The sequence below is a fragment of the Canis lupus genome, chromosome 38 (assembly GCF_048164855.1).
Source record: "Canis lupus baileyi chromosome 38, mCanLup2.hap1, whole genome shotgun sequence".
Lineage (NCBI taxonomy): Eukaryota > Metazoa > Chordata > Mammalia > Carnivora > Canidae > Canis > Canis lupus.
The window spans coordinates 23,197,776-23,222,856 of NC_132875.1; the positions used below are offsets into that span (position 1 = coordinate 23,197,776).

A 25,081-nucleotide genomic window follows, 5' to 3' on the forward strand; every position below is an offset into this window, starting at 1 on the left:
TGGCTCCCCCACGTCATTGTCACACCTGAGAGGGAAGGGTTCCATCTGAGTCAGTCATGCTGGAAGTCAGGAAAGATCAGTCTGCCTTGTGGGGCATTCTTGGAGACCCCCAATAGCTGGGGAGTTGATTGCTGTAGTAAGTAGAGGCTTGTCGGTAGGGAAACTGAGAGTAAATCCACCCCTCTGCCTACAGGAAAAGCCAGCCCTATTTGGCAGCCTGCAGCTACTCCTACCCTGCTTGGTCTAGGATAGAAATGTTCTTTCCCAGAAGGATTATGGGGCCACCGCCATCCCGTGAAGTGCCACAGCGTTCCACCCATTACAGAAACCAAGACTCCACTGAATGGAGGCCAGACATGTTGCTATGGCAATGAGATAGGCTGCCATGGGAACGGGACAACGTGCCCCACCCCCATCTCTACCCTGAAGCCGTCTTCCAGGATCTTTCAAATTATCGCTACTACTGTGAGCTCATGTCAAAGCATGGCATGACAGGGGGCTGCTGTTGATATTTGGAAGGTGCTTCCTCTCCCAAACAGCCTAAGGGTGCGGCTCTGTGCCTCTGAGAGAGGAGTCAAACTCCATACCTATTTGATAAGTGAGTTATTCTACTCCCTGAACCCAATCCTTTCTCTGATGAAGACTGTGGCTGGGAAGAGGATGAGGGGTCTCTGAAATGTGCTCTTAGGCAGCCCAGTTTTACAAAATTCCCTGCAACCCCCCAAACCCTTCCTCACAGCCTTGAGTTTAGGCAGATGGAAGATAGGAGTACGTGCGTGTGTGTGTGTGTGTGTGTGTGTGTGCATGCACATGAGTGCTGCTTCAGGGACAGGGTCCTTCTAAAAAGCAAGCCTGTCTGTGTGAGTGATGGTCATATACATGTGTCTGTGTGACCCTGTGTGTGCATGGGTCCCTCTAACTACAGTTCAGGATTTATCAGCCCCCACTGCTACCCAAGTGCCCTCGAGGATGTCTGTTCTAGCTGATCTAGAGGGCCTGCTTCAGCAGGCAGCAGGAGGGGGGCTGGGTCCTATGCTTCTTGCCCCAGGAAGATGCCAGGCTTTACAGCTCTGTATCTTGGGCAAAAAGGATCTTTGGTTTCATGGGGTTCCCAGCCTGACTGCTCCCTAGATTGGAGAGAGGGTTCAGGGCAGGCTGGAGGCTGTGAGGGGCTAGAAACATTCCTGGACCCGGGGGATCCTATTTGCCTATCCAGACTTTCTGGGTGAGCTCAGGTAGCTAGGACACGGGAGTCCAGAGACACAAAGGTAAGGCTGCCTAGGGGCACTCAGACCCACTCCTTCCTGCAATCTCTGGACAGTCCCCAGGGGATGAATAATCCTAATCTGAAAGGCCTGGGTATCCCTCACTTGAGGAAGGGAATGCAGGAGGGTCTCTTCCCAAACCCCACCCCTTTGGGGGAGTCTGTTAGAATAGCAGGCAGTTGGTCTCACACCCTGGTGGAACAGAATAGGGGGGCAGGGACATTCTTGCCTCTAGGACTACTCTTAACATACTGACGTGAAGTACAGGAGTATCCGCAGTATCCGCAGTGTGCTAAACTGCCCCACTTCATCCTCACAACAGCTGCAGGAGGTGAGCAGTATCATCCCCGTTGGGCAAGAGAAAAATTGAGGCTTGGGGAGGATGAGTGGCATGTCCAAGGTCACACAGCAAAAAAGTTCCAGAGCCAAGGCCTGCCCCCTCCAGTTTCACTCCAAACACCACAGTCTTCCTACACCCCACGGTCTTTTTTCCCTTCTCTCTGGCCCTACCGTGCGTCAGGCTACCCCTTTTCCTGAACGATTTATCCTAGGAAGTACATCTGGCAACCAGGGTAGTTCCAGGCCAATCCTTCTCCAGTCTGCTTCAATAGGCACACAGGCGAGGTTGCCGGTGCCCAAGCAGGCCTCCCCACCTCCAAACTCCTGTCAAGGGCCAACCATCTGAATCTTGCCCCTGTTTTCTCTCTCTGGAAGCAGCCTCCCCAGTCCAGACTTGGTCACAGGGAGTAAAGGGTGGCCCGGCCTTCCTCATCTTCTGTGGCCACTTCCATTTTAGAGCCGCCGCCAGAGCCCAGAGTGTCTCCAGCAGGGATGGGGGCTGGGGTCAGGACATACAGCCCCAGGTTCACCACCTTCTCAGGGTTTGGTTTTTTTTTTAATTATTTTTATTTATTTATGATAGTCACAGAGAGAGAGAGAGGCAGAGACATAGGCAGAGGGAGAAGCAGGCTCCATGCACTGGGAGCCCGACATGGGATTCGATCCCGGGTCTCCAGGATCGCGCCCTGGGCCAAAGGCAGGCGCTAAACCGCTGCGCCACCCAGGGATCCCACCTTCTCAGGTTTTGTTTGATCCTGTTTTCTCCAAAGCTGCCGATTTTGTCTTAACAACTGTCCTTTCAGTGTATTACCTTTACAAAATGTTAGAAAGGACCGCTTTTGACAAATGGCTGGCTGCTTACTCCCAAAGCCCCTGAAAAACACCAAAGGAGCAGAGAAGCATGAATTCTCAAGGACAAAGAGAAGGGAGAGGAAGCCACAACAGATGAGAAAGGACAAGCAGGTTTTGAAGACAAAAATTAGGCAAAGGGCTTGGCAGAATGAGGGAGACTACAGCCTCAAGGCCAGCAAAGGGGGTTCCTGATGCACGCCAGGACAGTCTCAGGCCTGGGAGGTCCTGGGGTGAATCCTGGACTAGAATGGCAGGGGGAGGGGGTGCTGGCTGGAAATCAGCATATGGAAAACCAAGACTTCCCACGTCCCCTCCCCCTCTCCGCAGCCCACGCAGCCAGGCTACCTACACCCTGGGAAGGGACTAGAGTTTCATCCCTTAAGGACACAGTGGAGACCTCGAGTCACGGTGACACAGGCACAATGAGGATGGAGCTGAAGAGAGTAGCTATAAAGAGAGGGACTGTGTGACAGTCTTCATAAGTTTGTCTATTCAGCCCCATTCCAAATCTCTTTCCCCAGATGTAGGTAATAGGAGTCCCCTCCCCATAGAAAAGGCCTCAGATACTGATATTGGACATGCCTGTCTTTGTCTACCTGGGCTGCTCTAACAAAATACTAGAGACTGGGTGGCTTATAAACAAGAGAAATTTGGGGCGCATGGGTGGCTCAGTCAGTTAAGCGGGAGCTTTTGGCTCAGGTCACCATCCCGGGGTCCTGGGATCAAACCCTTGCATTGGGCTTCCTGCTCAGCAGGGAGCCTGCTTCTCCCTCTCCCCTCTGCCTCCTGCTCCCCTTACTTGTGCTCTCTGTCAAATAAACAAAATCTTTAAAAATAAAATAAAGTGGGGTACACCAGCATGAGCCTACTGTGCATACTGAATTTCTAGGGCACTCCAATCTGGATGGAGGCCAAACCAAAAACAAAACAGAGAAAAAAAAATTTTTTTTAAACCCCCAAACCACCTAGTCTGTAATTAATATCCACAGGGGGCATAAGAGAATCCGTATCCATAAAACAAGTAGTGGATGCAATTAGCCAAGGAATAACCAAGGATCAGAAAAGGCCCTTGGAAGTAAAAAATATAGGAGAAAAAAATGTGTAGGGAAATTGAAGAGCTGGAACGTAAAGTTAAGGAAATGTCCTAGAAGGTAGAACAAAAAGAACTCAGGGAGGGGCACCTGGCTGGCTTGGGAGGAAGAGCATGCAACTCTTGATCGATCTTGGAGTTGTAAATTCGAGCCCCATGTTAGGTGTAGAGATGACTTAAAAATAAATGTCTAAAAAAAAAGAGAGCTCAGGAGATTAAATATGCAATGCTTAGAAAACAAACAGAACTTGCAATATGCTACTAATGTGAGTTCCAGAAGAGAGAAGAGAAAACAGGAGGGAAGAAATGATCAAGAAATCAATGCAGGACGATTTTCCAGAATGGAAGGACACGAATTTCCAGATTGAGGGCATCCACCCAGTGCTCACCACATGAACAGAACAGACCCACACCAGGGACAAAGGGAAGGGGGCACCAGCTCCCAGAGATAAAACCACAGGAGCGGAGTTGGGACTTGGAGTGGCTCCAGACTTGTTATAATCTGAAAAACAACTTCCAATTTCAGAGGGAAAATAAATTCCAACCTAGAATTCTATTCACACCCAAACTATAAAGAGTAAGAACGGAATGGAAACATTTGTAGACGTGCCAGGCCTGGAAGTGCTTGCCTGTCAGGCACGCGTTCTCAGCAAGCTCTGGGAGCACATGCTCTGCTTCAACAGAAGTGCAGCCTGAGAGAAAGGAACCCCCAGAGCCTGGACACAAAAAGCCAGGTCGGTGGGGAGCAGCAAAGAGGTCCCCAGACAGTAGTGTGCAGCCACGGGGAGCCCGGGTGGCTCAGTCATCAGAGAGTCCGACTCTTGGTTTCAGCTCAGCGTCATGCGATAAAGCCCCGGGTGGGGCTCTCCACTCATGGCACAATCTGCCTGAGATTTTCTCTCCCTCTGCCCCCTCCCTGCCCGCCCCCCCCCCCGAAATAGTGTGCAGCCAGCCTGGGAGCACGAGGCTTCGGGGAGAAAGTCCCACTGACCGTATGTGAACACGGCAGCAGGCAGAGAAGGGGTCTGGAGGATCCGGGCAGAGTTCACAGGCTCCTGGGAAAACAAGGAGTGGGAAAGATGAAGGGGTATTCTGCGATGAACTTCATGAAAAGCAAAAAATTACGTATGGAAGAATTACATTAGACACTGTGAACAATAATTGAATTACAATGATGTAAATACTGGCTTTTGATTTTGCCAAAATTGGAGGGATGGAGTATAAGAGAAGTCTTCATCTGCCATGAAAGATGATCAATAAATAATGTATGAAATTGGAAAATGAAGACATGGACGGATCGATAACCTTAAGAAGTATAAACGGCCACCAAATAGAGCAAATAGCCCAGAGAGTCAAAAGGCCTTGTCTCTGTGCAGCCAGACTAGGGGCCGAGGAGTGGGGTGGGGGGGGCCTGGGAGCTCGGGCTGGACTGGTGACCGCTAGGTTTCATTATCAGCCTTTTGGAGCTATTGCTTTTTTAAAACTAGAGTATTTCTTTTTCTTTTTTTTTTAAGATTTTATTTATTTATTCATAGACAAAGAGAGAGAGAGAGGCAGAGACACAGGCAGAGGGAGAAGCAGGCTCCACGCAGGGAGCCCGACGTGGGACTCGATCCTGTGTCCCCAGGATCACACCCCAGGCTGCAGGCGGCACTAAACCACTGCGCCACCGGGGCTGCCCAAGTATTTATTTTTCTGATAAAAAGTAAGAAATGGCTGGCTCAGCATATGACTCTTGATCTTGAGGTTGTGAATTCAAGCCCCACGTTGGGCGTAGAGCTTACGTAAAAGAATAGATGGAGGGACACCTGGTTGCTCAGCAGTTGAGCGTCTGCCTTTGACTCAGGGCATGACCCCGGGGCCCTGGGATCGAATCCTACATCGGACTCCCTGCATGGAGCCTGCTTCTCCCTCTGCCTGTGTCTCTGCCTCTCTCTCTCTTTCTGTGTCTCTCATTAATAAATAAATAAAATCTTTTAAAAAAGGAGTAGATGGAAGGGAGGAAGCAGGAAGGTAGGAAGAGGCCTATTTTCTAGGAAGTGTGTTCCTGGATAGCATTTCCCTAACAGCCCTGCCCCACCCCAGCCATCCTTCTGCTGGTGACACATCCGTGCACAAAACCCTCGGCACCACCCATCAGACCCACGGCCTGCATCACCACATCACCACATCCCCACAACACACACACACACACATACACACTCTCCTCTGAGCTGCTTCACCGGCATGCCCTCCTCTGGCAAAGGGATCTTCCAGTTTAAGCTTTTTTGGACAATGGAACATACCTCCGCTGCCACTTGGGGGAAAGCAGTTTATCATGTTTCTTGCTTTCGTGCCTCAGGGATCGGTGCCTGGTCCCACAACACTGGGTGTGTCTCATCTCAGGAGCTCCCCTCTAACCAGGCTCTCCCACGAGCCCCTACCAATCCTCTCTTCCCCCAGGCCCCCACAGCTCCCAAGACCTGTGTGACCCCCCTTCCATTCTCCTGGGTAAGCACTTGAGCAGGCTTCAGGTTGGGATCACCCCAACCCTGTGGCTGAATTCCTGCTCCTCCAAGGTCCCCAGAGCCAGCGATAGAGATGCTTGGTTCTGCCCACCCCGGTCCCACAGCTCCAACGTTCTGGTCCGAGCCCCGGTGCCTCCCCAGGGCTCTCCTAGTAATTACTCCTGGAGGGCCCACCCACACATGGCGGCCCAGGCCGGTTATTAAACTCCATTCTGGGTCTTTCTTTCCCTTGAAAGGCCCCAGCTGCTCATCGCACTGAGCTCAACGCCCCCATCTGATTGAAAATTCCTCCAAGGAGCCAGCTGGGCTCTCCGGACCGGGTTGTTGAGCGTGATGTGGGCAGGAGGTCAGGAGAAAGAAAGACATGTCTGGTTTTTTGTTTTTTGTTTTTATCTTTTCTCCTGCTTCCCTGTTCGCTCTATATGGGCAAAAGCAGGACCGGCCCAAAGGTGCTTATCTCCTGAACTTGAAGGCTCGGTAAGGTCCATTTCCACCCCTTACACCTTCCTCAGGGCAGTGGCCATGGCAAGAGTTTCCCACCACACCAACAGCAGCCTGTCGGGCTCTAGGAGCTGTCAGCCTTGTCTCCCTCCAGCGTCTCCCTCTGCTCATCACACCCAGCCCTGGTCACCACGCCCGAATCTCCTTGGATTTGATATCAAGGAGCAAAGTGGGATTTGGGGCCATTTTTAGAGAAATCCTGGGTACCCCTTGTCTCCTGAGAGAGGCCTGGCCTCCGGCAGGCCCAACCCCCCCGCACACACCCAGCCGTGGGATCTGACCAGAGGGCCAGGCTGCGCCTGGATTTATGCCTCCCCTGACTGGTTCTCACGTCTGGGCTCTGCCCCTCTGGGAAAGGGCAGGTGCCATACAGCCCTTCCCTGCAGCCTCCAGCCTCCGCCAACATCACAACCCTGACCTTGAGGTGACACAGCCCGGGGTCTACATGTGGGATCCTGGGGAGCCTCCGTGAGAAAAAGTGGACCCTGGGCTGACAGAGCTTGGGAGATAACCGGAGAGGGGTCCTGCCCGCCCCTCCTTTCCACACCACGGCCCGGAGCCCTGCATAGCCACAGGGCAGAGAGGAGAGACTCCTGTGGGAACGCCAACCCCCCCGGGTTATCCCCACCACCGTGGAAATGGACGAGTCCAGGTCGGGCCCCTGAGAAGGAGTCTGGACACAGCAAAGCCTAGATCCCGGAGCTGACCGCCCAGGGTTGGAGCATACCTCCCACAGGGCACTCACTCTCATCGGGTAGGGCAGACTGCATAGACGGCTCTTCCTTGGAAGCAGGCTGCACCTGGACTCTCTCCTTGCCACTGCCCCCAGGGCCTCAGTTCTGTCCTGTGGGGCTGCACCAACAGGGCTGACCCTGCTTCCCTGGGAGAAGCCTTCAAGGGCCCATGATCCCTGGGGCTTCCCTCCTGGCTGCCCTCCTGTCCAATGCGTCCCTCTCCTGCGGGCTTATCCACACTTATTTACACCTATGTTCCACTGCTGGTGTCATCTGGTTAGAGAGTGCCTAGGGCCAGGGGGCACCCCGACCCTTGAGCTGGACCCCCTGGCCCTGCCCTTGCCACAGGAGAGCCCTGTGAATCTAGAATGTACTGAGGCCCCTGCTGCCCTGCACCGCTGCTGGCTGTCTAAGCCGCAGCTGGGCCCTGGGCTTCAAGGAGCTCCTGCCGCCCACCCCCCCCAACGGGAAAGCAGCGCTCCCTACTGTGAGGCTGCAGCTCAGCACCTCCTCTTTTGAATCCCATGGCTCTGCCAAGCACATCTGACCCCTGCAGCCACACGGGCTGGGCCAGGAGTCACAGGCTGGGCGCTCCACTTGTCCCTCACCCGCCCAGTTGGAGCTCTCTGAAGCTCCAGCTGCCTCCTCTGAATGGTGGGTACCAGAGCACCCCCTTTCCAGGGCTGCCAAGAGAATAGAAAACACCTCACCATGCAGGGTAGGTGCCCCGTAAAGAGGCCTGGGGTCACTGGCATTCAGAGGCAGCCTCGGGGCTGACCTGTCTCCCCACTCGCTCCAGCTCCTCCTGCTCTGGGGTTAGGGGAGGGGCACAGGGAGAGGGTGGCCAGTCGCCTGCCTGGCCAGGACAGGTCCCCGTCTTGTCAGTCTCTGCAGGAGACAATCTCATTCTGCAGTCGCTGTCCTGAGATTCCCGACTGATCCTCCATCAGCAGAGCACCTCGAGGTGGGGAGAAGTGAGATTCTGGGGTGCCCCCACCATGTAACACAGGATATGGCCCAGGGAGATGCAGGGCCCTGCTGTGCCCCGCACCAGCGATAAATTACCTCCTAGGTCTTGGTTTCCTCTTGTGTTAGACGAACGCTGGTCTGCTCGCCTCCCAGGGCTGACGTGGACGTTGGGAGGAGACCCTTCTCCCTCCAGGCTCTTGGACCTCCTCCCTCCCAGTTGTCATTGCTGGACGTGCAGGTCTTACCCCTTCATTTTTCAAAGACTTTGGCTTCTGACGTACAGCCTTCCTCTACCCTATGCCCTCTGCAGTCCTTCTGGATGACATCACGATTCACGCAGACGGTGACCTGGCCAGCACCCTGGCTGGCCTCGCTGCTCCTGGAGGGTCCTCCTGCCAATGACCTCTCCCCTACATCCTGCTCTGGCTTTGCCACCACTTGTCACTGTTCTACCTTAGAAAAGACTCTCAAACATCCCACTCTCGACCAGCTCTTCGTCTGTCAGCTTTAGGCTTCAACTGTTCCACCCTCTTGTCCTTTCTTTGCCCACGGCCCTCCACTTCCTTCCCCTTCATTCATCCTATCCCGTGATGTCCTGACTTCTTTCCCACACTCCGCTTGTAGTCCACAGTCTATCGTTCAGTAACATTTTTGCTAGGACCCCAAATCCCTCTGTCCCTCCTCTTTGATCACACCTGGCACCACCCCAGCCCTGGATGAAGCCAGCCACACACCGTCCTGATGTCCGCACCTGAGCAGTCAAGCACTGTGGTGGCTGCAGGGAGGCAGAGAACAGGGGAGACTGGCTTCCTACAAAGGTGCGATCTCCAGACATTAAATGTCTTAATTCCTCCCAGAAAACCTCTTAGTTTCCCTAGTCAGCTCCTTCTCACTTTCCATAACTATCTCAAGCCTTCTCTGTGTCCCTTATGCCTCCAAGCCCCTCCGATCCCCAAGCCCCAGCGGAGGTCCTTACTCTCTACTTGTCTGAGAAGATAACAGTCACGGCACAGACAGACCCTCGGCTTCCAGTACCTGGCAGGTAAACGACTGTGGGCATGCGCCCTGCCCTCTCATCTTCTCACTCCTACCTGCTCAGGAACCTTGCTATGGTGATTGGGAGGATTTCTTCCACTACACCCTCAGCATCACCAGGCACCAAGAAACCTTCCTCCCCCTTGCTCCCCATATCTCATCTACCACCCAGTTTTATTTCCTAAATGTTTCTCAAATCTATCCAATCTTTTCTCTCTCCAGCATGCCCACCTCTCCTAGTCCAACCTGGTTCTAAGGTAAACACAGCATAGAACTCAAGAACTTTCATGGTTGAGGCACCTGCATAGCTCAAATAGTTAAGTGTCTGACTTTGGCTCAGGTCATGATCTCAGGGTCCTGGGATACCCAGGATGGGCTCTGTGCTCAGCCAGGGTCTGCTTCTCGCCCTCCCCAACTCGTCCCCTGCTCATGCTCTCTCTCTCTCATATAAATAAATAAATAAATAAATAAATAAATAAATAAATAAATAAATACATTTAAGAAAAAGAAAAGAACTTTCATAATTTGACACTCAAGTCAGCTGCGTAATGAGCTCTGGGACATACTGCCTAAGCTTACAGGCCAACTGCATCAGTTATTGTCAGTGTGATCCCAGGCAAGTTCCTTTCTGAATCCTCCCGTATCTGTTTCCTCATCTATAAAGTGGAATAATAAAGGAACCACGTCATGTAGTTATCAGGAGAGTAGAACGCATTAGGCACTTAAAATGGCATCTGGCACATAATAAGCATACAGCAAGCATTTGCTCTTACCATCTTCTGCCTCTCCATCTCATGTCTCACCCCACTTCTTGTCTAGTCACACTGGCTTTATTTGGGCCTTATTCTCATCATGTTTCCTCTCTCCACAGGGCCTTTGCACATGCTGCTCCCATTGGGACTCTATTTCTTTCCCTCTTCAGGCTATTCATTGCCTGCCTGTGTAGCCTTGCTCCCCATATCCCATCTACCACCCAATTTTATTTCCTAAATGACAACTCAAGTGTCCTTTGTTTGGAGATGCCTTCCCAGAGCCCCCTGACTGTACTGGTCGTCATTATTATTTTATATTTATGTTGTGATGATAATCTATCTCTCCTACAGACTGTGAGATCCATGAAGGGCAGAAATGGTACTTATTTTTGTCACCTTTGTAATCCTAGCATCTAGAAAAGTGTCCGACAAATAACAAATGCTTAATGAATATTGTCTAACGAATAAAGAGCACTAAGGCCTATTCAAATGCTTGATAAATATTTTTTCAATCTGACAAGACAGATACCCCACGTTGAGGGATTTTAAAAATTTTCCCCCTGGCATCAGATACTTCCTTCACTGCCGACCACAGTGCCTGAAAATTCTCCAATAAGAGTTTACATGGGGGGGGGGGGTGGCACCTGGGTGGCTAAGTAGGTTAAGCATCTGCCTTCAGCTCAGGTCATGATCCTAGAGTTCTGGGATACAGCCCTGCATTGGTGGGCTCCCTGCTCAGCTAGGAGCCTGCTTCTCCCTCTCCCTCTGCTGCTCCCCCTGCTTGTACATCCTTTGTCTCTGACAACTAAATAAATAAAATCTTAAAAAAAAAAAAAAAAGAATTTACACCAGATCCTTCTGTCATTCAGTAAGGGTGTTACAATCTCAGAGGACCAAACATGTTTATTGGCCAACACATTAGTAACAGAGATTAGCTCCTCTAAGTCTTTTTTTTTAAAAGTAGACTGAGGTGGGGCTTGAGCTCACCACCCTGAGAACAGAGAGTCAGATGCTCTATTGACTGAGCCACACAGGCACCTCATTTCTACTAAGTTTTTACTGCTCCCAGCTGGTGCAGAGAGCACCACCCTGGAGGCCAAGAACAAAAACTAAAGTGTCTGGCACCCTAGGAGCCACCCAGCATCTCCTTCATGCTGCAGATTTAGGGACTGAGGCCCAGAGAGGGGAAGGGAGGGGCCCAACGTCACACAGCAAATTCGTGGTAGAGTCAAAACCAGAACCCAGGTCCCAGACAGCCAGCCCAGAGCTAGTTCCCCAGTTCACTCATTTGATAAGTGCTAAACACCACTTTGGGCAGGAAATAGACACCCGTACACAGGTTCATCTGATCTGGGACAGCTGAGGTGTGTGCTCTCCCAGAAGGGCTTGCCTCGCTAGGTAGAAGCCCATAGCAGAAGGACAGCCAATGCCAGGCTGAATCGGGGCCTGCTTGAAGGACAAGGGGTGATATTTGAAATGTGCCCAGAAGGATGAGCAGGAGAAGCCAGGAGAGGGCACCGTAGGCTGAATAAGTAGCACCCACCCGGGACTCAGGGGCCAGTGTGTGTATGGAGAGCAGTCCCAGGCTGTAAGCAGGGGCTAGGGGACAAGAGAAGGGAGCCGAGACTGGGCCCAGAAGGCTGTGCAGGAAGGCCACCTCACCTTCTGCAGCAGGTGCCCCAAACCCCGGAGGGCTGCCCTTCCCTTGCACCAACGCTAGGTCCAAGGGAGGCAGGCATGCAGCCCTTCCCCCAGCTCCCTGCCTCCAGAGAGCCCCACAGGGTGCTGCCCTACAGGGCGCTGCCCTACAGGGTGCTGTGGTGTCCTTCCCCACCAACGGCTGCTGCTGACCAGGGCCCCAAGTTCCCGGGGCCTGGCTTTGTCCCAAACAAGCCAGCAAGAGTCCCCCATGTTCCAGAAGGAAATTGAGGCAGTCAGGGACACAGCTAGGGTTAATGCAGAGGATGGAGCTGAAGGGTATGCACGGTGGTGTCTGGCTGGGAGGTGGGAAGCTGAGGTTTGGGGGCTGTCTCACCCCTGACCGCTGCAGTTCCCTGTAGGCCTCTGCCCCCGTCAGGGGGTTATAGGGCGAGGCCGCCATGGGGCTGCTGGCGTCACAGGGCACTGAATCACTTTCCCACAGCCCTTCTTCCCCTGGTTCCTTGACTGCGTCCTAATCTGGTCACCCTTCACCCACCTAGCCCCGTCCCATGGGGGGGATTTATTACTGGCTGCCTTGTATCTACCCCAGGACAATAAATCAGGGCAGAGCAAAACCGCAACCAGCCACGCATAGAGCACATAAAAGGAGAAGGGGAAGCCACAAGGCTTCAGCAGAGCACCCAGGCCAAGCACCATGGCCAGATGCAGAATGCCTCGCTGGGGACTCCTGCTGGTGCTCTGGGGCTCCTGCACCTTCGGGCTCCCTGCAGACACGGGAGCCTTCAGACGGTAACTGGGGGGGGGGGGGGGGGGGGGGGGGGGGGAGTGTGGGGGGAGTGGGGCAGATGGGGACAGGAGTTCCCACCTTCCTAACTCCCTCGGCTTCCAGATGGGGGGTGTCATCCATCCTCACCATCAGCAGGGCAGGGAGATGCGGTCCTGTGGAGAGAGAGGACTCGCCCAAGGTCACACGGCCAGTGGTGGCACATTTCTCAGACTGAAGAGCCAGGTCATTTGATCTCTGCCCAAAGCTTTTGTTCCTTGCACGGATCACCAGGGGTGCTGTGGGGACCCGGATGATTAAGACCTATCTCTTGCTCTCAAGCCTCTCACAGCCTAATTATTAAGAAGGGGGTGGCATGGGCAAGTCTGCCAAGGAGAAACTGTACAGTGGTTGAAGACGAGCCTTCTAGAGCTAAATTGTCTTGGTTTAAATCCTGCCTCACCAGCACCCCTCACTAGCTCTGAAAGCATGAGCGAGTCACTTAACCTCTGGAGGTCTCAGTTTACCATTTTGAAAACAGAGATAATAACAGTGTCTACTTCGCAGATCGGCTTTGAAGATTTAATGAGATAAAGGATGTATAGCCTTCAGCGTGATGCCGACAACGCTGTAAAAACCCAGCTGCCAGTCGTCCTATAGGGTGGATTGTCACCAATGTTAAAAGAAAAGGCTTAAGGCAGCCAGGAGGAGGGAGGCATAACTTAACACCCAAATCCAGGCCCAGGCCCTATGGGAACTGGGCTCATTACGTTCATTAAGGCTGGGGTGTGGGGAGGATGACAAGGGACCTCAAGAGGAGAAGGTCTCAGTGTGGGGAGAGTGGTGGAACCTGAAGGCCTCAAGGCAAGAGGGCAAGAATCTTTTTTAAAGATTTCATTTTTGAGTCCTCTTTATACCCCATGTGGGTCTTGAACTCACAATTCCAAGATCAAGAGTCACATGTTTTAGTGACTGAGCCAGCTGGGTGCCCCTAAGAGGGCAGGTTTTAACAGCCATAGGCATTTTACAGGCTTAGCACCTAGGATTTCACAGGATCTTTTCACATGACCCAAATTGTCCTCCCGACAACCCAGCAGTCCCACTTTAAGGTGAGGACACAGAGGCTCCGGGAGGTAGGTCCCCTATGAGAGGCTGAGCCTCAGCACACATTGGGCCTTTTGTTTCCAAATCTTCTTGCCCTGCTCTGAGGCTCCCAGAGGGCCACTGCTAGGGTAGGGGTGTGGGGTGAGAGCGTGTACCTGAGCGCAGCCCCCACCCCCAGGGTAAAGACAGAGCAAGGTAAAAGCATTCTCCCTTGTTCTCTTTAAAAAGAGAAGAAGGGGTTGGGGGGCCAGGAGAGCAGAAAGAGGCTTTTGAAACACAGAAGGTCGCCACCTGCTATGTGGGCAGGGTCCTGCAAGGCACTTTGGGAGCTCCGAACACAGGATCCCATTCTCCAGATGCTTTCCTAGCCTCTCGTACACACACTCTCCGTTTATTGAGCAGTGGGCTGCTCATTTGATCTGCAGTGAGGCGGGACTACGGTTTCATCCCTTTTTTTAAAAGACTTTATTTATTCATGAAAGAGGCAGAGACACAGGCAGAGGGAGAAGCAGGCTCCCTGCGGGGAGCCCAATGTAGGACTCGATCCAGGACCCCGGGGTCATGCCCTGAGCTGAAGGCAGATGCTCAACCACTGAGCCCCCCAGGTGCCCATGTTTCATCCCTTTTTATAGAGGAGTTAATGGGGGGGGGGTTCACAAAAGGCCCAGAGGGGTTCGGTAAGCTGATCAGAATCACACAGTAATAGGGGTTTCAGCATCCGCTCACAACTACTGTATCCTCACCACCAGACAACACCGCCGCCACGAACGTTAGGCTGTGCAGCGCTGGCTGTGAGTGCCCCAGGAAAAATGAAGCAGGAGCCCAAGCAAAGGTGGGGAGTGGAGGGGAAGGAACTTTCTGAAAGGAGAATGGGAAAAGTAAAGGTCCAGAGCAGAGGCTGTTCAGGGTAGATGGTAGAAAATGCACCCTCCTTGGGATCAGGCCTTCTCTGTTCCTCCATTTTTCCCATCTGTAAAATGGGAAGAATCACCCACCCTGTGGGATGGCTGAGAATAAGATCATAACCGTGAAACTGCTTTGTGAACAGTAAATGGTGACATGACTGTGACAAGTCATTTCCATTAAGATGTGGCGCTGGCTGGCAGGAAAGCTGCATTTTGGCCCGTGGGCATGAGGGGGTCCGGGAGTGCCGGGTGTGAGCAGGAAAGGACAGTAGAGGTAGACCAGCATCTGGAAAGGAAGACTGGTTCTCCGTCAACTGGGCCGCAATCCTGGGACCTCCTGGCCAACAGCTAGGGGCATCTCCCTCCAGGCTTCCACAAAGAGCCTTCACAGGGGAGCCCTGGGGATGCTCTCTGGGAAACAACCAGACACACTGCTTCGAATCCCTGCTCCACCGTTTCCGAGTCACCTCATCCCTACGAGCCTCCAATTCCTCATCACACAGTGAGGACAAGGATGGCCTCATGAGGGCTGCGTCAGGGCGTGTGTAGTGTTTGGCACTCACCAGGTGGCCGCTCTGGGTGTGCTTTCCCCACCCCCACCCCACCCCCACCCCCGGCGTCTTTGATTCTGCCTCCCAAAGGTGAGCGGCAGGAGTCAGGGAAAGAAGCATAAAGCCTGGGACTCCAGCTCAAGGACATCTTTCCAAGGGCAGGGGGCACGGGGACTCTGGAGACGCTGGCTGCTTCCCTCCCTTGCCATCCCCCCACCCCTCCACCCCCTCCACTGCACCACCCCACCCCTGGACTAGCAGATCTGGTCCAGCCACCCCCCCCCAACTCTGGCCAGGTGTCTGCCTCGAACCCAGCGCCGAAGGCCCTGCAGGCGGCAGTGGGTGCCTGCTGCCACCTACAGGCCGCCCACAGCACTGGCTCCTCGGCCCCCTTGAGGGGAGCAGGCCAGCCACCGTCTCTCTCTCTCTCTCTCTCTCTCTCTCTCTCTCTCTCTCTCTCTCTCTCGGCGGTCATCGGCCATCGGCCATCGATGACCATCGTAGCTTTCTCCTCTTCCTCCTCAGGCTCCTGGCCTGCTGGCGCTCCTTGAAGGCAGCGGGAGTCCTGATCCGTCCGTCTCTAGTACCTCGTGCAGGGCAGGCCTGGAGCAGGGCTCAACGTGTAGCTATGGAACGAGGAATGAGAGAGCAAATGGCTTTGTAGAGCTCGTGGTCAGAATCAGACAGTGTTGAGGATTATTTAATCAAGGGGACTTGCAAATTCTCTCTGAGAGGCCCGAAAGCACAAGGAGCAATTTGTAGGTGTCTGGGCGAGGGCAGAGAGAGTCGTACTAGAAGCTTCGGGGCCTCCACCATTATTGTGGGGGAGTACAGAGCTCTTCTGGGTTTTCCCTCCTCCGCCCTGGGCCAGGATCTTCCTCAAGAAAATGCCCTCCATCCGGGAAAGCCTGAAGGAGCGAGGCGTGGATGTGGCCGGGCTTGGGGCTGAGTGGAACCAGTTCACCAAGAGACTCTCCTCTGGCAACAGCACCTCCCCCGTGGTCCTCACCAACTACCTGGATGTGAGTGCCCGGCTGGGGCCTTGCTGCTCCATCTCCTTGCTCTCTGGGCCCAGGGCTTTCTTGGCTCTTTCCGCGCGGTCTCTGACGGGGTTGCTGAGGTATCTGGCAGCCCGTGACATGCCCATTGCAGCACTAGGAAGGCTGAGGCATGGAGGGCAGAACGGAGCCCAGAGGCAGAGTTAGGCTGGGAACCCCAGAATCTAGGCTCTGGGCCTCGAGTGCAGGTGACCTGGTGGGCAGGACCGGAACGTGACCGCAGGGGCTGGCTTCTGTGACCGGGCTCCGCACAGCAGGACAGCTGATGGCCTCAGCAGCCCCTCGAGAGGTGGGGCGCCTTCCTGCTTCATTTTCAGCAGATTTATTTTGCCCTCTTGTCTCACTTCCTGAGAAGTCATAGACTAAGGCGGTGCTAAGCCTTCCACCCAGGCCCCGCCGAAACCTGGAAACCCAGAGAAGGCTGTGAGGCCTTCGCATCTCACCCCGAGCACCAGAGGGGGCATCGGGCAAAACCCCGAGGCCCAAGGCTCCCGAGCTCTTCCAGCTGCCTCTTCCGTTCCCTCCCTCGCTCACAGACCCAGTACTACGGCGAGATTGGCATCGGCACCCCACCCCAGACCTTCAAAGTCGTCTTCGACACGGGCTCGGCCAACCTCTGGGTGCCCTCCACCAGGTGCAGCCCTCTCTACACAGCCTGTGGTGAGCCCCCTCCGCCGCTCCTGCAGGGCCAGTGGTCCCTGTGCCCAGGCCCGCTCTGCGCCTAGCCAGGCCTGCCTCGCTCCCTCTGCCCCCGCTACCACCGCCCCCGAGAGGACAGACGAAAGTGTCCCCCATTTTCCTGATGCGACCGCCAAGGCAAATGGCAAGCATTAGGGGTCCCCAGCCCAGCTACAAGGCCATCACTCCCCTTTCCTGAGATCGGGCGAGGACTGAATTCTCAGACTCACCACAGGCCCTGGGCGTCTTCTACCCCTTTCCTCAGCCAGTAACCTCTTGCTGAGTGCTTGCTGGGACCAGAATCTTTTCCTCATCCCTGCATTCGAAACTTCTATGACGTGCTTCATTCGAGACCGTTCTCACAGATATGGGCACATGACAGGAGCCCAAGGAACACAGTCCTTGGTTGGTGAAACACATTTTCAAGCCTCCAGCCTCAGGGCCACCCCACCCCGCACCTAAGTCCTCCACCACACGGGCCATACACCCAACGCACCTGCCTGCAAGGCCCCCTGCCCAGGGCTCCCTTGGACATACCTGAGCCTATGTCCCTCTGCCAGAGATTCACTGCCTCTATGACTCCTCGGAATCCTCCAGCTACATGGAGAACGGGACGACATTCACCATCCGCTACGGATCTGGGAAGGTCAAAGGCTTCCTGAGCCAGGACATGGTGACTGTAAGTGGGAGTGCCCTTAGCTCATCTGACCCCTGCCCTTCTCATTCCCAGACCTCTCCTGCCACCCAAGGGCCCATACTTGGGTAGGGTACAGTTCAGCACACCTTGGAGCCTGGGGATTTGGGGAGCACCCCACCTTGCTGCCTGCCAGGGGCTGGTGAGTCAAAACAGCAGCGCCCAGGACAGAGCAAGCCCAAGCTCCTGGCTGGGCACCAGATGATTGATGGGGGCCTTTATCTCTAACTCCCGTCAGTACTTATTCTAAGCCCTACAGCCTGCAATCAGCTGACCTCCTGAGGTCCCGTGGCTCTGGCTTGGCTTTTAACCAGACCCTGGACTGAAATATCAAGGTCAGGTCAGTGTCAGCAGTCTTAGGGTCAGGCATAGGTTTTAAGGTCACAGTTGAGATTAGAGTATGGGATTAAGGCCAGGGCTTGGTTTTCTTTTTCTTTTGGTTTGCATCTGACCCTCTCTGTTCTGGGGTTTCTCCGGCTCCTGCTCTGTCAGAGTTATGGGAGGGGTACGCATAGAACGTGGAACAAATCAGTAGGAGCCCTTACCCTCCCCTTGTCTGTGAAACAGGGGAGAAAGCCTGGCTTTTTGAAGAAATCCTTACCCGTGCTGGGAGTAGGGAACTTAGGCCCAGTGCTGCCCGTGTGGAAGCTGGGGCCCTGGGGAGGGGGTGTGAGAGCTCCTGGCATCTCTTCTGTTACTGCCTGGCAGTAGTGCCTCCTCAGCCTCTGCCCCTCCCAGTCCTGGGGTAACCTCGGTTCTCTCTGGACCCCCAGAGCTTGCACGAGTAATAGAGGAGAGGATATGTGCGGGTGGGGGGATTGATGAAATGCTCTCATCCCAAATTCCTCCACCCCAGGGCATGTGGGCCCTAGACTAGACCCTGGCCTGGGGCGGGGCAGGAGGCCTGGTCTCCTCTGGTCCTTCCTCCCACAGGTGGGCGGAATCACAGTGACACAGACGTTTGGAGAGGTCACAGAGCTGCCCCTGATACCCTTCATGCTGGCCAAGTTTGATGGGGTTCTGGGCATGGGCTTCCCTGCACAGGCTGTTGGTGGGGTCACCCCCGTCTTTGACCACATCCTCTCCCAAGGGGTGCTAAAGGAGGAGGTTTTCTCAGTCTACTACAGCAGGTGAGCCTGGGGCTCCAGGGGCTGAGTCAGGGGTGGGGGGTGGGGGGAGGGTAGGAGGCAGGAGAGCTGGGAGAGCAGGAAGAGAGCTGGGGCTGGAATTTTTATGTGTTCATGATTAGGTGGTGTTCAATCCATATGTAGAGCTCCACTCCCAATATGGAAGCCACCACTTAAGTAAAAAATTTTTAAAAATTCAATATCTTTTTTACACTATCCATATTTCAATTGCTCAGCAGCCACAGTGGTAGCACAGATCCAGAGCAGTACTCATACAACTTTCTACAATGATGGAAGTGTTCTAGAGCAAGAGGAAAATGCAGGGTCGGGGGGATGGAAAGTCAAGCGTTACTATGAGTAGCCCATGACCCCTCTCACACAGAAAGCTGACTTCATTCATTCATTCATTCATTCGCTCACTCATTGATTCAACAAATATTGGATGCTTATGTGCCAAGCACTGTGGGAGGTTCTGGGGTGCAGCCACAAACAGGTGTACAAGACACAGTCCCTGCCCTCACAGACCCCACAGTCTGGAAGGAAGACAAGAAACATCACAACATGATGGGCGACAATGGGGAGCATGAGGCTGAAACCCATAGGTGCCTTTCAACTGTGGACTGAGCTTACATGCACAGTTCAGCTAGCCTTGGGGAAGCCACTGTCCACTGTTGAGCAGGGCTGTAATCCACACCAAGCTGTTGGGTGTGGAAAGATAATAAGAGCTGGACACAAGGCATCATAAGAGTAGGAACACAAGGCTAGTGGAGGGAGGGTCAGGGTCCAGAGAAATCACACAGGTAAAATGGAGACGAGCAAAAGGGAGAAAAGAAAATGCGAGGTATTGAGAAAAGACCACCAATTGGCCCTGCAGACAGGAGGAGTCTCAGGAAGAGCTGTTTTAGAGATGGAGCATGGCCAGATGGCCAGCAGTTGAGAGGAAGACGGAGAGATTCGGTAGGGAAGGGAACATCAGAAGAGGGTGCTGGCGGAGATGCAGGGAGGAGTAGAGAGAAGGGTGGGTATTTGGAAATGCTGCAGGAGGCTGGAGCGCGCTTGCAGGTAGAGGGAGAAGCCAGTGGAAAGCAAGAGACAAACCGTGGGAAGAAGGAGATCACTGAGGGCACAGGAGCCTGGAGGCCATGGGAAGGAGGAGGATCCAGCAGGCAGAAAGAATGGCCTTGTTGAGAAGGAGAAGAGGCCTTGCCTTCACCTTGACCCTGAGACAAGAAGGAGGGACCATCAGAGGGATCTTGAAATGTCAGGAGAGTCGCAGAGGGAGCTGGTGATAGCACGTTGCACCTCGGTATGGAATTTGTAAAAGGGCAGTCGAGCACGTTCGCTAGCATGACATGCGTACACCTAAACTCTCACGCACACATATGCTGGAAAACCGTCCCACACATGCACACTGGAAAGCAGCCCACACACACACACACACACACACACACACACACACACCAGGGGCAGGTCCTGAGCTGTGGAAGGCATCGTGCAGCAGGGAGGAGAGGAAGGCAAGGGGGTCAGCTGTGGACTGGGCACCAGGAGCCTGGCTCCACTAACCCCACCCACCACTTGAGCGACTTCAGGCAAGTGCCTTCACCTAAAGGGTAAAAAAAGTGCATCATACCCACCACCACCACCTCCAACAAGAGGCCTATGAAGCTCAGCTGAAACATAGGCCTCCTTTCTGCTGTGTTTCTTTCTCTGCAGAAATTCCAAGTAAGGAGCTGAGACCCCCTCACATGGCCTTGACCCTCCTGAACACCTGGTCCAGATTCTATACACCACCAACCCCAACCCGCCTTGGCAGGCCCAGCCTCTGCTGGATGCCGAAGTTCTCCATTCCTCTTTCTAGTTCGCCTCCTACCCCTTACCCACCCCCACTCCACCCAAGCACCTGCTCAACCTGCAGCTTCCCAAACCCAAGCGAGGACGGGGCCAACTCTCATCTTGCTCTCTGCTTGTGCCGGTTCCTTCTCTGTGGGGATGCTTTATTGGGTGCAGCTGAACCTCCTCTGGTCTGTCTTGGGGAGGGGCAAGAAAGGTGGACAAGTGGTGTTCTTGCCGCTTCCCAGTCTTGCCATCCTTCCCGTCTCCCCTGTACCCTGGCCCAGCTTCCTTTGTTGCTAGGTCTTGAAGTTAGAGGTTATGGGTCTTCAGGAGCTCTGATCTTCCCTTTAGGAATTCTCACTTGCTCGGAGGAGAGGTCGTCTTGGGAGGCAGCGACCCCCAGTATTACCAAGGGAATTTCCACTACGTGAGCATCAGCAAGACTGGTTCCTGGCAGATCAAAATGAAAGGGTCAGGAGCCTTGGACCCTTCCTGCTCTCTGAAAATGCTGCTGCTGCTAGGGTGTGGGGCTGGGAAGGAGCAGTGCTACTATCTTGTCCTCTCTCCTCATACAGTCACTTCTCAAGGCACTGCCAACACTGGCTCTCTGAGTGCTCTGTCCAGGGCCGGGAACACGGAGCTATGAAGAGCAGAGGGGAGGGGGAGGGGGGCCACCGAGAGGGGGTGGTGGGTCACCTGAGGGAAGGGCCAGCACCTCTCCTTCTCCCGCACACGCCTTGCATCCTCTGGCACATCTCGGGACCCCCAGCAGGGCCTCACCATACCGGTTGGTGTCACATCAGCCTGCTGACTGATCCTCTAACTGGCCTCCCCCAGGGTGTCTGTGAGGTCGGCCACCTTGGTCTGTGAGGAGGGCTGCATGGTAGTGGTCGATACCGGTGCATCGTACATCTCGGGCCCCACCAGCTCCCTGAGGCTGCTCATGGACACCCTGGGGGCCCAGGAGCTGAGCACAAATGAGGTCAGAAGCTGGGGAAGCACCACCTGGACCAGGACCCAGATTTACCCCAGGAAGCATCAGGTCCCAAACAGGGCCATCCTGGGCCTTCCCCTCCTCTCCTCTCTCTTCCCACGTGTGGCTTGGTCCCCCAGGGAGGGGGTGGGCCATGCACCCAGCCCTGCTGGGCTGTGTCTGCTGGTAGACTTCCCACACTCAACGGGGCTCCCTTTGCCTTCCCCTCAGTACGTTGTGAACTGTAACCAGGTGCCTACACTCCCCGACATCTCCTTCCACCTCGGAGGGAGAGCCTACACACTTACCAGCAAGGACTATGTGTTACAGGTGAGGCTCTGAGCTGTCCCTCCGACAGGGTAGGAGGGTGGGAGGGTGGGCAGGGACCCTTTAAAAAGGACAAGGCCTTATGCATGGATCACCTGCCACATCAGTGGTTCTCTAACTTTAGCTATATATTAGGGTCACCTGGGTGCTTTAAAAATCCCAGCAATAAGGGGTGCCTGGGTGGCACAGCCTGTTAACTTCTGACTTGGTTTTGGCTCTGGTCATGAGATTGAGCCCCACGCTGGGCTCCACGCTGAGCGCAGAATCTACTTGAGTTTCTCTCCCCCTCTTCTTTTGCTCCTCCGGCTCGTGCTCTCTCCCTCTCTCTAAAATAATAAACGAGGAAATAAATCTTTTTTAAAAATCCCAGTAACAAGCCACATCCCATACTTATTAAATCAGAACCTCTGGGGGTGGCACCTGGCCATCGGTGTTTTTCAAAACTCCTCAGGTGATTCCAATGTGCAGCAATGTTTGGAAATCACTGCGCATCCCCTTATCTGCATCTTCCAGGCAAATGCCCCAGTAAGGCTCTGCTCCTTACTCGACAGACTTAGAGTAGCTCAATACCTTTCCTCGGGTCAGAAGGTCTGCCAGACTGTAAGCTCGGGGAGGCGGCACTTGGCCTGATGCATCGTTGGCCCAGTGTCTAGCTCGGTACTGGCATCCGGGAGGGCGCATGATGGCTTGAGAGGGCCAGGGCGGAGGAAGTGGATGGGGGAGGAAGGAGGGATGTTGCTGAGGACAGCTGCGGGGGTCAAAAGGCAAGGAGAAAGCCCATGGGCCAGGCAGTGGGGAAATCCTCTTGCTTCCCGCCAGGATCCCTATGGTAATGAAGACCTGTGCACCCTGGCCCTCCACGGTCTGGACGTCCCACCGCCCACTGGGCCTGTCTGGGTCCTGGGCGCCAGCTTCATCCGCAAGTTCTACACGGAGTTTGATCGGCATAACAATCGCATTGGCTTTGCCTTGGCCCGCTGAGGCCCTCTGCTGCCCAGGTGGGCCTTGCCTTCAGCCCTGTTAGAGCTAGAGCACCCTCTGGGACACTGCCCTGCCTGTGCCCTCACGCAGGGGCATGGGGTGTGGAGCTCCTCCCAGGCGCTCGCCTTGCCTCCAGCGCCAGCTCTTCCCTGCTTTGAGAACAAACAGAATAAAGACTTCATGTTCGAAACCCGTTGCACCTGGGCTCACTGGGGTCTGAAGCAAGAGGTGCAGCCATGTATCATGTGCAGATAAGACTGTGACACAGAATGACAAACTACACACTCACCTGCACACACAGGTTCCTACATACACGGATGATGCCACTGATCCCCGCTCAGCTGGAGTTGGTTGTTTACACACACAGCCAGATCCATGCTCCCTCTAGTCCCTGCAGGACCAGGGCTCATGCTGTGATAGTGTGCTGTGGGTCAGAAAGATGCTCCTAGTTGGCAGAAGCCTGCCTCAAGCTCAGGTCCCATTCTGCCTCTCGTGCACTGCAAACCCTCTCACCCCCTGGTCCACGTCACCATTTACACATGCAGCCCAAGACATCATCACCTGAAAATATAGCACGTCAGAGACATGACTGATAGTCCCTTTTTGCATGTGGGAAAACTAAGGCTCAGGGAATGGAAGGCATTTGACCAAGACGACTCGTTAAAATGTGAAAAGTTGAGATTAGAACTCAGCCCAGATGACTCAGATGCTAGGGGCTTTCCACCTTACCTGGTGCGGGCACACTTTCACAGGTACAGAGCTGCACACACCTAGCAAGGGGACACGCACACAAGCACACAGCCATGCACACTGCTGCGCCCCCCTCCCAACAGACCTGGGGCGCTCACATGGGACAGGCTGAAGTCTTCTCCCACTCTTGCTCCACCTACTATGGCATGGAGTGTATACGCTGGGGAATGAGACGCAGCACCGCCCTGAAGCCACAGACGCTGTCCCTCTTCACGGTAGTGGTTCACCCCTGTTTTGACCAAAAAGAGGTGAAGCACTGAGTGGCCCAACCAGGCCTCCTGGTAAACCTCATACCTCTAGAATTGCAACCTCTTGGGATTGTGCGGGACCCTGGGGCTCCCCAGGGCAGATTCCTGGAGGCGGGAGCTGTCTGCGGGGTCCCCGTGCAGAGCCAAGAGCATGAGCCTTGTGTTCAGGACCGTGGAGCCCAGCCTCAGATCACCTGCCCTTATTCTGTAAGCTCTCTTGTCAGCCTGGCTTTATTTCCTCACTGCAGAAAAGACAGAGTTGGGGTCAGTGAGTGTCCTTCCCAGCTTGACATCCTGGGGCTCCATGGTCTGGAATAGGCAGGTTTCTCCATCACCTCCCTGAGCCGTCCAATATGATAGCCACATAGAGCTTTTAACACTAGAATCAAGTGTCACAGTGGCCACATTCCCGGTGCTGGACAGTCACATGTAGCTAGCGGGCACTGCACTAGGCAGCTCGGATATAGCACGTTCCCACTACCGCAGTAGTTCCGCTGGGCGAAGCTGGATTCTGGACAGCAGTAGTGCCAGCGGCCTTGTGGTTAGAGGTTCCTGAAGAGGCCAAAGGACAACTTGCAGAAACAGAAAAAGGCCCCTTCTCTGCAGGCACTTTTCTGGATGGCGCAGGCAGAGCTCTCCCACCCGGGCTGAGGACAAGAGAGCTCGGTTGCCCTTGGCGCATCCACCAAGCGCGGGCATCACCCGGCGTCGCCGGCCTCGCCAGCGAGGACACGTGTGGGAGGGGGAGGAAGGGCAGAGCCCCCGCTGGAGGGAAGGGCCTTTGAGGTGCAGCAGGGGACTCCTGCAGGAGCGCAGGGACGGGGAGCAGGGACCTGGGCGCGGGTGGCGCGCCCCAGCCGAGCTCTAGACGGCAGCCGGGTCTCCCACCTGCGGGCTGGGGCAGGGAGGGGCGCAGGAGGGGGCCTCCCCCGGCCCTGCCCGAGCTGCCCGGGGAGAGCGGCCCTGTGCGGCGAGAGGAAGGAAGAGCAGCCGCCTCGCAGCTCGGAGGGCGGGGGGCGCGCCCCGGGGCCGGGGGGCGGGGCGGGGCGGGGCGGGGCCGCGCGGGGGCGGGGCCAGCTCAGGCCCCGCCCCGTCCCGCCCGCGTCACGGCCTCCGGGGGGCGTGGCCCCGCCCCGCGCTCCAGGTGGCGGCGGCTGCGGCGTGCGCGGCGGCCCGCGGGCCGGGACGGAGGCGGGGCGGGGGCGTTCCCGGGCGCCCGCCCCCGGCCCGCGGTGAGGTCACAGTCGCGGCGGGCCCCGCGTCCCCGGGCCGGCCTCGGAGCGGGCGGGGGCGGGGGCGCGGGCGCGGGCGCGGGCGCGGGCTCCCGAGCCATGGGCTGCCCCGGGCCCCTCCTCCACGGCCCCCGCCGCGCCGGGCCCCCCC

At 55.1% G+C, this 25,081-nt stretch overlaps 1 protein-coding gene and 1 long non-coding RNA gene across 12 annotated transcripts; one reads left to right on the forward strand and one right to left on the reverse strand.

Annotated features, from left to right (window-relative positions):
• Positions 1–416: 416 nt before the first annotated feature.
• REN (renin) lies at positions 417–22,890 on the forward strand. Of its 3 annotated transcripts, none has more exons than XM_072814571.1 (9): positions 417–598; positions 15,901–16,051; positions 16,624–16,747; positions 17,326–17,444; positions 18,393–18,589; positions 20,771–20,890; positions 21,257–21,401; positions 21,624–21,722; positions 22,539–22,890. In XM_072814571.1, exons 2-9 carry the CDS (start codon positions 15,917–15,919, stop codon positions 22,698–22,700), a joined length of 1,101 nt encoding a protein of 366 aa, XP_072670672.1. In that variant the 5' UTR covers positions 417–598; positions 15,901–15,916; the 3' UTR covers positions 22,701–22,890. The 3 variants fall into 3 exon arrangements, with proteins under 3 accessions (XP_072670672.1, XP_072670671.1, XP_072670670.1); XM_072814570.1 differs by lacking the exons at positions 417–598; positions 22,539–22,890 and adding exons at positions 12,318–12,495; positions 22,171–22,263; XM_072814569.1 differs by lacking the exon at positions 417–598 and adding an exon at positions 12,319–12,495.
• Positions 15,490–24,684, reverse strand: LOC140626839 (uncharacterized). 9 transcript variants are annotated; one of them, XR_012025842.1, is made up of 10 exons: positions 23,893–24,681; positions 23,549–23,679; positions 22,990–23,124; positions 22,290–22,852; positions 21,861–22,045; positions 20,487–20,869; positions 17,303–17,403; positions 16,996–17,166; positions 16,046–16,490; positions 15,490–15,655 (listed from the first exon to the last, which is right to left on the reverse strand). It is a non-coding gene; the product is annotated as an uncharacterized lncRNA (long non-coding RNA). The 9 variants fall into 9 exon arrangements; XR_012025840.1 differs by lacking the exon at positions 15,490–15,655 and adding an exon at positions 19,685–19,806 and having other exon boundaries at positions 15,697–16,490; positions 23,893–24,684; XR_012025844.1 differs by lacking the exon at positions 15,490–15,655 and having other exon boundaries at positions 15,697–16,490; positions 23,893–23,940; positions 24,034–24,683.
• Positions 24,685–25,081: the final 397 nt, after the last annotated feature.

What these genes read in the sequence shown, in the direction of transcription:
- REN (XM_072814569.1), top strand. Translation starts at nt 12,401, where the DNA reads ATGGCCAGATGCAGAATGCCTCGCTGGGGACTCCTGCTGGTGCTCTGG. An exon ending in GACACGGGAGCCTTCAGACG is followed by an intron (nt 12,496 to 15,900) that starts GTAACTGGGGGG and finishes GCCCTGGGCCAG; the next exon opens with GATCTTCCTCAAGAAAATGC. An exon ending in TCCTCACCAACTACCTGGAT is followed by an intron (nt 16,052 to 16,623) that starts GTGAGTGCCCGG and finishes CCTCGCTCACAG; the next exon opens with ACCCAGTACTACGGCGAGAT.